The 14,721-nt window shown below is 47.1% G+C and overlaps 1 protein-coding gene across 1 annotated transcript; it reads right to left on the bottom strand.

Annotated features, from left to right (window-relative positions):
* On the bottom strand, positions 1 to 14,355 carry LOC118569975 (phenazine biosynthesis-like domain-containing protein 2). The gene is made up of 9 exons (XM_036168291.1): positions 14,255 to 14,355; positions 5,989 to 6,088; positions 5,567 to 5,665; positions 2,858 to 2,967; positions 2,727 to 2,756; positions 1,818 to 1,906; positions 1,250 to 1,428; positions 836 to 898; positions 1 to 183 (listed from the first exon to the last, which is right to left on the bottom strand). The coding sequence occupies exons 1-9, from the start codon at positions 14,336 to 14,338 to the stop codon at positions 71 to 73; spliced, it is 867 nt and encodes a 288-aa protein (XP_036024184.1). The 5' UTR covers positions 14,339 to 14,355; the 3' UTR covers positions 1 to 70.
* Positions 14,356 to 14,721: the final 366 nt, after the last annotated feature.

Raw genomic sequence — 14,721 nt, 5'->3', positions numbered from 1 at the left:
CTTTGCTTTGCTTTTTGTGTGTAGAGAAAACACGGTGTTCAGCAGCGGCCACAGCCCAGCACAGGTGTCTCTAGACTGTGAGGGAGCCCTCTAAGACAATAGCAGCGCCACCCTTCATGTCCACTCGGCCATCAGGTCGCAGGGAAATGTCCAGTTCCCCTCCTCGGCGGGAACACTGGAAGGCTAAACAGAGCACAGGGTGGGGTCAGCTCAGAGCATTTGCTGTGATATATTCCTTCATGTGTGCACAGCACCTCCCACCTCTGCCCCATCCTCCTACAGAACCAGAGGTCCACACACAACTGATGCACACACAGCCCAGCCCTTCCCTTCCCGGGCCTCTGCTGCTACTTCCTGCACTGCCCCAGCTGGGCCCTTCCTCTAGGATGCTCAAGGATGTGCGGAGATGGAGATGGGGAATGGTAGTCTCAGAAGATGTAGAGGGGGTCCTGGACCCCCTGAGAAGGTTCCCCCCACCCTGCCCCATCTCAGCTCAGAAGAGTCCGATGGAGTTTGTTTCCTTGTAGGAAATTAAAGTAACTGTAAGGCCCCGTGCACAAGGGAGGCACAGCCTCAGCCTTCCAGGAGTTAATGTGGCTTCCTTCAGCCAAGTTCCTTTTCTATGGGCTTGAGTTTTAGAGCCAGCCCTGGGGGACAGGGCCTTCAGGAGGCAGGGGCACACACATGGCCATCCTGAATTCCACAGCAGGACTCCATCTCAAAAAGGCAAGAGCTGGAGCTATGGCTCCACGGTATTCCATTTGCTGAGCATTGAAGGACCCGAGGTCAACACCCAAGCACCCCAAGAGAGGGAGAAGGGATGGGGAGAGCCTACCTCGCATCTCTTTCTTGCCCAGCTCCTCAGACCAGTAGGGGCCAAGTATAGTGTGGGTGGACCCTGGAAAGAAGTGACAGGCTGTGAGATCAGGAGTGACGGTCCTCTAAATGTATCAATTACAACCAAACATCCAGTTTTTGTAAAGGTGGCCCCGGCAGAGTGTGGTGTGAGGAAAGGGAGAGAGAGGATTTGTGGGTAATTGCTTCCCAAGTACCTGTCAAATCTCTTACTCTCTCTGAACCTGCATTCAACTGTGGGGTCAATTTTCTGTTTCTTTTCTTTTTTATGACTATTTCAAGTAGCCCAGGCTATATCCTACAACTAGCTGAGGTTAGTCTTGAACTTCTATTCCCCCTGCCCTAACCTCCCAAGTGCTACCTTGGCATCTGTGTGACATCACGGGAAGAGTACCTGTCACCGGGTCTTCAGCCACACCAACCCATGGAGCAAAGTATCGGGAGTAGAAGTCATGTTGGGGTGTCCGCCCCCCAGGCTCTCCTTTGAGAGTGAGGATGAGTCCCTTCACCTTCCCAGTCTGTTCAATTCGAGGCAGAGGCTCTGTGTTCACCTTCAGGGTCTCTAGGAAGGACCTTGAGCACAAACAGGATGGATTAGGAATGAGCATTTCACAGATCACCACCTATACACAATGGGAAAGATCCTGGGTTGTGCCCAGCTGGCTCAGCAGAGGGGAGGGGAGCCTGCCTTTGACATCTGCCTCTGGGAAAGAAAGTGGCTGGGCAAGGCATGATGGCAGATATGCCTCTAATCCCAGCACTCAGGTGGCAGAGGTGGATCTCTGTGAGTTTGAGGCCAGCCTGGTCTACAGAGTGAGTTCCAGGAGAGCCAGAGCTATATAGGGATACAGAAAAGGAAAGGAAAGGAAAAGACAAATCACACTTTGGTGATGGCACAGCCTGATAGAAGCAGAGCTGGAAATCTGGGTGCTGGCATGTAAATGGCTAAACATGGCATTTACCTGTTGTAAGAATCGCTGAGCCGGACCATGAGGTTTTTGGTATCTGGAGAGTACCGGATATCCTGGACCAGGGTGTCACCTATGGCTGCCTGTGAAGCAGATCAAAAGTCCTCAGAGGACTAACTCTTTCTGAGTTGTTGGATGCTTGTCTAGATGCCAGAAGCCTTGGGTCAGCCCCCCCCCCCCCCCCCCCCCCCCGCAGCACATTAACTGAGCATGTGCCTGTAAACCTAAGATGCAGAGGCAGAAAAGTCAGAAAGGTCAGGAGTTCAGGGTCAGCCTCAGCTAGTCAGCAGGTGTGAAGTCAGGCTGGGATCCTGGGATTCTGCCTCAAAACCAAACCAAACAGAACAACTAGGCACACTCCCTCAACACCAGCACATGGGAGGCAGAGGTAGGAAACTGGAGGAATTTCAGGACTCAGGCCCTGTGGTGAGAAGTTGCTTTATCCTGCTCTGCTCAGGAAGCACACTGCCTTCATCAGGCTGGAAAGTCAGCTCGTCTTGGTCCTAAGGGACTGAGGATGCATGTTATCTTCCTCACTGACTCCCTCTGGCTTCTCTGTCTGTCCCGAACACTCCATCTTTCTTCTGTGCCTCAATGACGGTTTTATTGCTCACAGTTACATCAAATGAGTCAGCTGTGATTGGATGGATGACCTGCATTCCTAGTACTTGAGAGGCAAGAGAATTACAAGTTCAAGGCCAGCCTGAGCTACAGTGAGGAACGAGATTCCAGCTCAATGAATGTTAGACACAACACTAACATTCTGACCTGAAACCTTCTAGGCATCCACAGCGGTGCCTACCCAGGATCAGGGCTATTTTCTGGGGTCATGTCACACCAGAGCTTTCAAACACAAACACAAAGAATCACACCACAAGGCTTAACTGGCTTCTTCCCACCAACCTTTATCAAGTCTTCTACTTCATGGAAGTCCTACAAGAGGAAAAAAGATACAGTCACTGCTGAACAGGAGAGCCGGGGGCAGTAATTCTATGTAATAAAATTGGATGTAAATACAGTAAGAAAGGGCTGACCTGGGGGGAGGTTGGGTAGAGAGGAAAGTCCAGGACAATCCCGTCCTCTGCTCTTCTGGCCTTTAGTTCCCCACTCATAGTGACAAAGGTTAGGGTGTCGTTTGTGTTCTCTGGACAGGGGAGGAGTCAAGAATCAGGAAAATAAAAGTGACTGTGTTTTCTGGGTGTTTGTCGATGTTTCTGTGGTGGTGGTTTTGTGTGTGTGTGTGTCTGTCTGTCCATCTGTCTGTCTGTCTGTGGAATGAACCCAGAGGGTCAAACATGAAGGTATCTCCCCCTAAGCTCTCTCCCCATTCCTCCTTGGTCTATAATTGTCTCACTAGGTTGTTTGGGCTGGCCTTGAGTTCCCTCTTTGGCCCAGGAAGTCTGAAACTTTAATCCTCTCTCCTCAGCCCCCCCCCCCCCCAATAGCTGGGATTTCAGGTCTATTTTGTCAACCTAAACTTGTCTTCATGATTATCGTCTCCCCACACAAACAATCATTTTATCATAATGATCAGAATTTTATGACTTGAAAGTAAAATGTCCCCCAACACTTGCTCCTCAGCTCCTGGTACTGTTATGGGGTGAGACACAGCCTGAGAACTGGTCCACAGGTGAAAGGTCTCAGAAGGAGCTTTTCAAGAGGGACACTAAGACAGACTGTCGGGCAGTAAGGAGTTGACTTAAAACATCATTAACGCTATGGGCAGACAAGACGGCAGAGGCCCTGAGCAGAGCTAAGGCTCCAGCGCATGAGACAGACAACATGGTCAGTTCTGAAGATAGGAAATTGGTGCCCGCAGGGCAGAAGGGGGGGTCTCTTCTTACACCTTTCTGAGTATGGGGGTGGCTTTCAGCACATGCTTGTCGCTAGGCTCTGAGTCCCAGGAAGGAGGCAGGGATGTGGAGCAGAATGTGTGGCCACCAGGACTCGCTTTGATATAAAGTCACTCCCCTAAATGAGCGTACCTGACAGCAGTCCGTTCCTTAGGGACTCTCAGTGTCTCAGTAAGGTGCCTGTCAATGTCTGTGAAGGGGAAAGGACATCTGCAGGGTCTTGTGGCCTGAGCAGTAGCTGGATTCTAACTCTACATCCTCACAAAGGCCCCCGAGGGCTGTAACTTGACCAGCGCCTGGCCCAACATTATTGCTTCCTCTCTGATCTCAGTGTTACTAGTGCATGCTCCTAAAACCTTGGGCCAAGCCACCCTGGCCACCATGATGGCCCGCATCCCCTGAAGTGTGAGCCAAACCAAACCTCTCCTCCCTAAAGTTGCTTCTGGGAGGTATTTTAGCACAGCAGCAGAGAAGTAATGGGTGTGCTGGATTCCGTGGTAGTGAGGCCTCGGCTAACTCGAAACTTCATCCCCTGACCAGGCACAGGCTCCCTCCAGAGCCTAAGGACCATAGCAGGAGCTGCTTTGGCTGGAGCATGCAGATGCGCCTCCTCCCATCTAGCTCAGTGCACGAGTTCATCTTCTTGAGCTCAAGGTCCCTGTCTAGTGTCAACCTTTTTTTGTTTGTTTGTTTTTTGGTGTTTTTGTTTTTTGTTTTGTTTTTGAGACAGGGTTTCTCTGTGTACTTTTGGTGTCTGGATCTCACTCTGTAGCCCAGGCTGGCCTCGAACTCACAGAGATCCACCTGGCTCTGCCTCCCCAGTGCTGGGATTAAAGGTGTGCATCACCAACACCCGGCTAGTGTCAACCTTCTTAAACTATGAGTCACAACCTCATCTGGGGTCATGTAACTGAATTCGGACGTTGCAAAGAATGTGTCAATGATACACGGCTTCTGAACACACACCGACCAAAACTTAATTCAAAGTGTAGTGAATAGACAGTGTTTCTGATGCCGGGCAGTGCACTGTGTTGCACGCCTATAATCCCAGCACTCGGGAGTCAGAGGCGGGTGGATCTCTGTGAGTTGAGGCCAGCCTGGTCTACAAAGCTAGTCCAGGACAGGCTCCAAAGCTACACAGAGAAATCCTGTCTCGAAAAACCAAAAAAAAAAAAAAAAAGAACGAAAGTGTTTCTAGTTCTGCTCACACACGTGGTGTGGCATGACACCATTGAGGCCTTGAGACATGCAAGCTCTCTCTTCATCCCAGTGAAACACTTGGGCTCAGATCAGAGTCTATGGTATGTTATAAATGACACCATTTCTGCTACCCATACAATATGTTCCTCTTACAGAAAAATATAATCGTTTACTTACAGGAAGCCAAGGTGTTTAACATTTTTCAATTGTCATTTGTCAGTAAATAAATATCAAATCAGTATCTCTTTGGATTTATATTACGTTTGATTTTACTTTTTATTTTTAGAAAGCAAGAAAATAATTAATGTGTATATGTGTTTTGCCTCATGTAACTCTTCCTTAGTTGTTAGATGCTTGTCTAGATGCCAGAAGCCCTGGGTCAGCCCCCAGCACCACAGTAACTGAGCATGAGCCTGTAAACTTAAGATGCAGAGGCAGAAAGGTCAGGAGTTCAGGGTCAGCCTCAGTTCATCAGCAGGTGTGAAGTCAGGCTGGGATTCTGCCTCAAACTCAAACCAAACAAAACAGCTAGGCACACTCCCTCAACACCAGCACGTGGGAGGCAGAGGTAGGAAGCTGGAGGGATTTTAGGACTCAGAACTGGCCTTGTTCGATGCCAGCCTGAGCTACATGAGACCCTATCAGAAAACAAATAACAATCAATCAATCAATAAGCGAAGTCCACATTACTCATTTTGTGAAACAGCACAGCCGCAGAAGCCAGGGTGGCGTGGCCACACAGCGGGAACTCACTCTCCGGAGTAAACCACCTGAGTCCAAAGCGAGAACCTTTGGAGGAGCAAAGGCAAAGAAAAGCAAGATCAAACCCACACAGTCAGGTGAAAGATGCCTCTGCATCTTCTTCCCTAAATCATTCCCGGCTAACAGGAAAACCTTCCTCAACGGGTGAGCATGGGGTTAGGGAAAGGTCCCAATGACTTGAGTTTGATCCCCAGGACTCACAAGGTGGAACCGGAAAACCAACTCCTACAAGCTGTCCTCCAACCTCACACAAATGCCGTGGCCCATGCATAGGCCAGGCAGGTGCGGGCGCGCGCACACACACACACACACACACACACACACATCAAAACATTTAGATTTCTATTTACTTTGTGTGAAGTTGTCATCTGGTTGCAGTTTTCGGATAAAAGCTGTTTCAGAGAGGTTCATTTCTCTTGCAATGTGCTGATGAGAGTCTTCATCCAATGTCTGCAATAGAAAAGAAAGAAAAGATTATGGAGAGCCTGGAAACACAGCTCTGACTTGACATAGCAGCTCATTGGCATCAAAAGTCATATGCTTGGCATAGTGATGCACACCTTTAATCCTAGCACTCAGGAGGCAGAGGCAGGCAGATCTCTGAGTCGGAGACCAGCCTGATCTGCAAAGTGAGATCCAGAGCAGTTAAGGCTACACAGTGAGACCATGTATAAGAAAGAAAAAACGGGGGCTGGAGAGATGGCTCAGCGGTTAAGAGCACCGACTGCTCTTCCAGAGGTCCTGAGTTCAATTCCCAGCACCCACATGGTGGCTCACAACCATCTGTAATGAGATCTGGTGCCCTCTTCTATGTACATAATAAATAAATAAATCTTAAAAAAAAAGAAAAAGAAAAAGTTATATGCTTAAAAGGAAATTCAATTTACATGGTAAAGAATTAAAGAGTGTGTGTGTGTGTGTGTGAGAGAGAGAGAGAGAGAGAGAGAGAGAGAGAGAGAGAGATATCGAGCTCTTTCTGGGGGTGTTTATTTTGTTTGGGTTTGGGCTTTTTTTTTTTCATTTTAGATTTTTGGGGTTTCTTGTTATCCAATGAGTTTTACTAGGATTGCTTACAAGAACATGGATGACAGTTATTTAAGCATCATGAGCAAATCAGCGGCTGCACCACTGAAGAAAGCGTCTCTCCCTCCCCCGCAGCCACTAACTGCCTAGAAATCCTTGGAGAGAAATGGGCGGGCGCCTAGGGAAACACTGCTCTGAAGCTCATTCTTTGTCCTGCTTCTTCCTGAAGGCGTGTGAGTGCACACTCACTTTACATGGTGCTGAGATCCAACTCAGGGCTTTGTGCACGGGCAAGCACTCCACCAACTGAGCCGCGAACTCAGCCCCGTTTCCTTTATTCTAACAAAGAAAAAGTTTTTGAAAGCCAAGCACATTGAAAAATGCCTTTAATCCCAGTACTTGAAAGGTGAAGGCAGGAGGATCATGAGTTTAGTCATTCTCAGCTATATAGCTATTTTAAAGGCCAGCCTGGGCTACATGAGACTTTGTCTCCAAAGCAAAATGAATGAATTATTGATTGATTGATTGATTAGATAGATGGGAGAGAGAGATGGATGATAAATGATTGATAGTAGGTAAATGAATGACAGATTAGATAGCTTAGATAGATAGATAGACAGACAGAGACAGACAGAAACAAAAAGAATATTAGCTTTTCATTTTGAATGGCTCGAAGCTCAGGCTTTAACCTCACACACTCTACTGTCTGACCATCACAAGCTCTTATTATCCATTAACACTTCGCAGAAAGGCAAGGCACCAGCAAGCAGGGAAACATGGACCAAAGGTTTCTAAGGAGCAGCAGCGAGTACTGAGTGGGCTGGCAGCAGGGACCACTGCAGAGGAGTCTGATGGAGTCCTGGGCCCTTCCCCAGACCTGCTCAATCAGACTGTCCTCTCAAGCAAGACGCCAGGGGATCTGGGTGTGCATTAAAGTCTGAGAAGTCCTGGTGTGTAAGCCAAGGCCTTGTGGGCAAGGGACTCAGTATCAAGATGGAAGCCAGGACACCTACCGGAAGCAGTAGTGAGCAATGCTAGAGAGCAGATCATTGAGGCATGGAGGGTTTGTTTGTTTGGGGGATGGAGGGGGGACTGGAGGAGGGGCTGGAGGCTGGATCCAGGTGTTGCCCAGGCTCTGCCCAGAACCTGTGTTCTGCACTGAACTTCACCGTCAGCCCTGAGATAACAAAGACTTTTTAACAAGAAGTACTGTGCTTTAAAGATGCTCGCAACTATCTCTAAATCCAGTGGCTGTGGATCCAGTGCCCTCTCCTGGCCCCTGGCAACATCAGGAATGTACCCGGTAGACACACATACTTGTGGGCAAACATTCAATGAAGTAAAATTCAATCTTTAAATATATGAATTTAATGAAAAGGTCTTATGCTGGATCTGGACAAAAGGTCGGGTTTGGGTGAGGTAGGTGGAAAAAGAAAGGAAAGTCTGGCATCGGAGAAGTGTCTCAGGCAAGTCACAACCTTCCTTCTGTTCTCCTAAAATCAGGAAGTAAAGTACATCTATGAGTAGAGTCCCTGAGGGTTACCCATGGCATGCACACTCAGGAACACACACACACACACACACACACAGAGAGAGAGAGAGAGAGAGAGAGAGAGAGAGAGAGAGAGAGAGAGAGAGAGAGAGATTTTTATTTTATTACACTATTTATCTTTCCATTTTATACTACACGCTTCTTTTTGCACATAAGTACAAAGCTGATCTGAGGGTGTGACTCAGTGGTAGAACACAATTTGGATTGTACAACATCCCCCCCCCAAGTAACCAGACCCTCCCCAATTTGAGAAATACCCTGGAGTCTGCTTAAGGAGTATTAGGGAATTTAATAGGATATAACTTGAGGAAATATATTCACAAATACAGAACCGAATAGACAGCTAAATTCATCCTCTGATCTGACTGGGAGTGAATCCACCTGGCAGTTCGATCAGACCAGGCAGCAGAAGCAGGGAGAAGGGACCTTGTGACCCGTCACATACAATGGCAATAAGCACTGCCTCCTTCGGGTCATGGGCGGAGCAAGTACCACTACACCCCCCAATAACCAGACCTGGCTGTTTGGTTTGTTTGAGACAAGGTCTCATGTAGCCTCAGCTGGCTCAGCTATGTAGCTAGGATGACCCTGAACTTCGGATCCTCCTTCCTCCATCTCCCAAGTTCCGGAACCATAGACTGCACCACCAGGCCCGGCAGCCCTCCTGCTTCAACATCCATTTCCCTTTGGCATCCTCGAGGGGATCAAATCTCCAATACCAAAAGCAAAGTGATGTTCGCTGCCCAGAGGGCCAGTGTCTGGGGTTTGAGACAAGGTCCTAGCTAACATCTTAGGATCCACAGGCTTCTTGAGCGGGGAGGGGGGAGGATAAAGTTTTATTTTATACTCCCATCTTGTGGCAATTTAGAGACATGGCAACCTTCATGTGACAGCTTGTCTTCTGGGTCTTTGTCTCTCTGCTGTATTAGACTTCAGTGAAGCCAGAGCACTTTGGTACAGGAAGTGCTATAAACACCCAGGAAGACACTGGGACCCCTTCCCCTGCATCTGGACCTCTGGAAGAGGCACTGTCTATACCTTCTTGTGTCCCTAATAGTTCTTATGGAGGTTGGGGATGTAGCTCAGTGGCAGAGCAAGGCTGTGGTTACAGCTCAGAGGTGGAGTACATGCCTAGCATGACTAAGGCCCAGCTCCTCCAGTTAAAGAGAAATTCAAACTCTGTCATATAACCCAAAGTTGATACTCACTGTTTTATTTTAGGCCTCACACATACCGGGCAAGATCTAGCCTACCAAGCCACACCCCTAATCTTCATATTCACTTTTTATGCCTTGTCCAATCCACTCCAAGAGAAGCCAAAAAAATTAGTGACTGCTGGTTAACAAGAATTCTTTCTTACTACTATTATTACTAGCTAGGTAGAGTTATGTGCGTCTGCATGTGGGTGTGTGCACATGAGTGTAGGTACCCAAGGAGGACAGAGGCATTGGATCCCCTGAAGCTGGAGTTACAGATGGCTGTGAGCTGCCATCAGGGTGCTAGGAATTGAACCCAGGTCCTCTGGAAAAGCAACTAGTGCTCTTAACCACTGAGCCATCTCTCCAGCTCCTAACAAGAATTCTGAAGGGTTTGGCATAATTCAGGTGATTATAACTTTTTCATATCGATCTACATGTTTCCTCCCTCTGTGTCTTTAGCCCAAGAATTCTGGGAGGTTTTTGTATTTCTTACAGAAATATTATTATTTGTCTGTGTGAATGTTTTGCCTGCATGTGTCTGTACACCACATGTGCCTGATGCCTGCTTAGTCTGGAGGAGGGCACTGGATCCTCTAGATCTGGAGTTACAGGTGGCTGTGAGCCACTAGGGGGTTCTGGGAACTGAACCTGAGTATTCTGCAAGATTAGCCAGTGCTTCTCCTCCTCCTTCTCCTCCTTTTCTTCCTCCTCTTCCTCCTCCTCTTCCTCCTCCTCTTCCTCCTCCTCCTCCTCTTCCTCCTCCTCTTCCTCCTCCTCTTCCTCCTCCTCCCCCTCCTCCTCCTCCTCCCAGGCTGGCCTTGAACTCACAGAGATCCGCCTGGCTCTGCCTCTCAAGTGCTGGGATTAAAGGCGTGTGCCACGTCGCCCGGCTTAGCCGGTGCTCTTAACTGCAGAGCCATCTCTCTAGTTGCTAACAAGAATTCTTAGAAGGGGTTTGCCACAATTCACTCTATTATAACATCTTCCTATCTTTCTGCACGTTCCTACCTCGTGCCTCCCACATGCCAGGCACAGCGTGTTGACACAAGTCAGTGGGGGGTAGGGGAGTAGGCCCTCAGAGGGTTTGCTGACTGAACATGGCCATCTGGGAGATGTGGTGTGCTGCTGTGAGGGTGGAGATGGTGGGGCTCTGCCGTCGGGCAGGCCACTTAGCAGTGAGTGACCCCAGGAAATCATGGAACTGTCCTCTGCCTCTGTTCTTTGATCTGAAAGGTAAGGACAATAATAATATGCTCACTTCTAGATGGCGGTGTGAGTTAATGTGATATGTGAACAACATTGACTGAGTCATCCCACACTCACTGCTCCAACGCTGGAGACCATGTGCTAGAAGCCAGTGGGGTACACAGGAAGCAGAATTCTCATGTTAATACCTCTTCCCTCACGGGATTTCCTTTCCTCAAATTCAATCTAATACATTTTTTGTAGCATAAACACACACACATGAACACGAACATGAACACTGAGGTTGGCACAGTGGGTATGGCCCAGAGATCTGCCTGCCTCTGTCTCCTAAGTGCTGGAATTAAAGGTGTGCACTACCATGCCCAGCTCTAGATGGCTACTTTTTTAAGTATTAATTTTTTTAAGCTATTTGTTCCATTTTTTTGTTTAACCTTTAATCTGTCTTTGCTTTGATCTGGTATACAATATTATGGGTTCCTTATATGAAAGTTTCAAGAGATAAATGTCTTAAAAACAAAATAGAATATTATAGAAGCTCTTGGGATATTCTTGTTTAGAACTGTTCCTTTTCTTTACACAACTTTATGTTTTTGTTTTGTTTTTGAGATATAGTCCCACGTAGCCCAGGCTGGCTTGGAATTTCCTATGTGGCTAGGGTTGACCTTTAACTCCTGATTACAGGGGTGCTCCACCAGTCCTGATTTATGTGGGGCTAGAGATCAAACCCAGGACTTCACACTGGTGAGACACATTCCCAATCCCTACATTAGCCTTTCATCAAGTTTTCAAAAAGCTCAAAGTACAAAGTTTAGCCTAAGTTTCATCTCAGTCAAATCGTTGTTTTTTTTGTTTTTTTGTTTTTGCCAGAGCTGAGGACCGAACCTAGGGCCTTGCACTTGCTAGGCAAGCACTCTACCACTGAGCTAAATCCCCAACCTCATTTTGGTTTTTTGAAACAGGGTTTCTCTGTAACTTCGGAGCCTGTATGTAGGTTACTTACTATGTAGACCAGGCTGGCCTTGAACTCAGAGATCCACCTGCCTCTGCTTCCGCCTCCCCAGTGCTGGGATTAAAGGAGTGCGCCACCACTGCCTGGCCCAGTCTTTCTCATTTTAATGTCCTCCATCCCTCCTTTTATCTTCTAAGTCTAGAAGAATCTTAGACTATACTTAAATCTTTTTGGTGGGGAGTGGGGGTTGTTGAGACATCTGTAGACCCCTAGGGCCTGGCTATATACTTCAATCTTTATTTCCTAGGTTTTGAATATGTAAATTCTGGGCATGGTGGTGTACACCATTTAATCCCAGCACTCAGACACAAAGGCAGGGGAAGCTCTGTAAATTCACCACCAGCCTGGTCTACATAGTGATACTCTGTTGCAAATAAACAAACAAGCAAACACAGCAAGACCACAAAAAAGAAAAAGATAAGTAACATAAAACATATTTTAACCAGGTGGTGGTAGCATACATCTGTGATCCCAGCACTCCCGAGGCAGAGGCAGGTGTGAGTTTGAGGCCAGTGTGGTCTACAGACTGAGTTCCAGAACAGCCAGGACTACACAGAGAAACTCTGTGTCAAAAACAAACAAACAAACAAAAATCAAAAAACATACTTTAATGGGCAAGTAGATAAAGAGAGAGAGGGTTGGAGAGACAGCCCAGCAGTTAAGAGCACTGACCATTCTTGCAGAGGCCTCGGGTTCAACTCCAGCACCTATATGGAGGCTCACAACCGTCTACAACTGCAGTCCCATGGAATCTGTGTGTGCAGATGGACATGCAGACAAAACACCCACAGACATAAAACAAATAAATCTTTTTTAAAAATTGAGACAGAGCCTTTAGCTCCAGTGTTTATTGATATTAGTGTTCTGGAGATAATCAAAGTTATGAAACAACACAAATTATCTGGTGAAAGGGCAGCTACGTAGACTCTGTCTCAAATATATGCACATATTTACATATGCTTATATGTAAATTATCTATACACAGACACATATATTCATACCTATAAATATGTATGTGTGGGTATGATATACATACACAAGTATATATGTTATATACACATATACTTATTGAGTGGCATGGAGACATGGGACAGACATAGTTAAATTCTTTTTTTTTTCTGAGCTGAGGATCGAACTCAGGGCCTTGCACTTGCTAGGCAAGTGCTCTACCACTGAGCTAAATCCCCAACCCTAGTTAAATTCTTGACAGGCAATTACAGTCGACTCCACAATTGTTTGACAAGAAGTTGTACTTGCCAGATTGATCCTATAGAAGGTTCTAAATTTGGGATCTGGAATCTGGTTGCTAATTATTCTCTCACTAATCTTCCCAAGCTCTGGTCTTACTAGATAAAACCTAGTAATTCCTTTACCCTCTGCGGCTAGCTGCAGGGTTACTTAATGGATTCAGAGCTGGGATGAGATAAGGGTCATCTCTCTAGCCCCAGATAACCAACTCCTTTATGTGAACTGCTCTAAGTAAAAGGGTAAGATTTATTTTAGTTTTTGAGACAGTTCTCATTAATAGTCCAGGCTGGCCTAGAGCCTGCCATGTAGCCCAGGCTGGCCTCAAACTCATAATCCTCCTGCCGCAGCTGCTTCATCTTTTTTTATTAGGCTCCAGTTACTCTGTGTGTGTGTGTGTGTGTGTGTGTGTGTGTGTGTGTGTGTGTGTGTGTATGTGTGTGTGTAGAGGTCAGAGGGGCCTTGCAGACACTGTTCTCTCCTTCCACCATGTGGAACCTGGAGATCTCATCAGGTAGTCAGGCTTGGCAGCGGGTACCTTTACTCACTGAACCCTCTCGCTGGTCCCAGGTGCAGAGCCAAAGGACAATTTGCAGGAGTCACCTCCTTTCACCATGGGAGTCTCGGGGATCAAACTCAGGTCCTCAGGCTTAGCAGCAAGCACCCTTACCTGCTGAGTCACCTTGCAGGGCACTGAAGAGAATGTCTACATTTCTGAGGTATAGATGAGGCTGCAGCCAGGCATGATAATGAACCCTGCAATCCCAGCACTCAGGAGGCTAGTGGAGTCTGAGGGTAACCTGGGCTACATAAGGAGTTCCAAGCCAGTCAGAGTAGCATAGTGGACCCTGTCTCACCAGCCCCTGCTGAAAAACCCCAGGATGTCCACATAGAAATGCCAAATGACTTCTCAGCCATTCCTACCCACAGATCTCCTATAATTTTGTGCTCAGTTTTGGTGCTAATTTAACAATAACCTAATTCTGAAAGGAAGCTCCAGTCATTCTTTTATAAAATAATGGTTTGATTATTTATTACTTTTTATTTTTGTAAGATTGTTCTCTATAAAGCCTAGGCTGGCCTCAGCGTCATGACCCTGCTGCCTTATCCTTTGGAACATCAGTTACAGGCATATGAACCCCCACTCCCCGCTGCTGCGTCTTTAACGGGCTCCAGTTCCCCTGTGCTGGACTCTCTGTGGTTCTGACTCACTCCAGGTGTAGCCAATCCTGTCATTGCCTGAAGACACCACAGTCACCACCCTGACAAAGAACACAGGCTAAGTGGCAAACACTCAGGATGGTCTCACTTCTTCTCCACAAGTCATGGGCTCTGCACACATCTAGAATTCCAGGCACGGCCCTTGAGAACCCAGGACTTACATTTTCCACGAGGCAGACGGCTGCAGGATTGCCCCGGAAAGCTGTTGCCGTGAACGCATCTGCTATGAAAATCGGGAGCTTCATTTTCCTCACCGGCTCTGTCTGGGAGATCCCTGCCTTGCTGGGAGCCTGCTTCACTTCCTGTTGTTAAAAAAAAAAAAAAAAAAAAAAAAAGGTTAATGTTTTACTCCTACAAACACAGCTAATGATTCCCAGATAAAAATTCAATTACTCCAACATACCTGCACCTAAAGATGTGTGATTCTGCCCGGTGGTGGTGGTGCACACCTTTAATCCCAGCACTCGGGAGGCAGAGCAAAGCTACACAGAGAAACCCTGTCTCAAAAACACAAAACAAACAATAAAAAGTGTGATTCCCCTACTTTTAAAAGCCTCTGCATTTAATTTGTTTTAAAATACTAGCTACATGAAGTGGAGCCTTGGTGATACACACCTTTAATCCCAGC

Source organism: Onychomys torridus, chromosome 18 (assembly GCF_903995425.1).
Source record: "Onychomys torridus chromosome 18, mOncTor1.1, whole genome shotgun sequence".
NCBI classification, from domain to species: Eukaryota; Metazoa; Chordata; class Mammalia; order Rodentia; family Cricetidae; genus Onychomys; species Onychomys torridus.
Note: the sequence above shows the minus strand (reverse complement) of the source record. Positions and strands in the feature narration are given on the sequence as shown.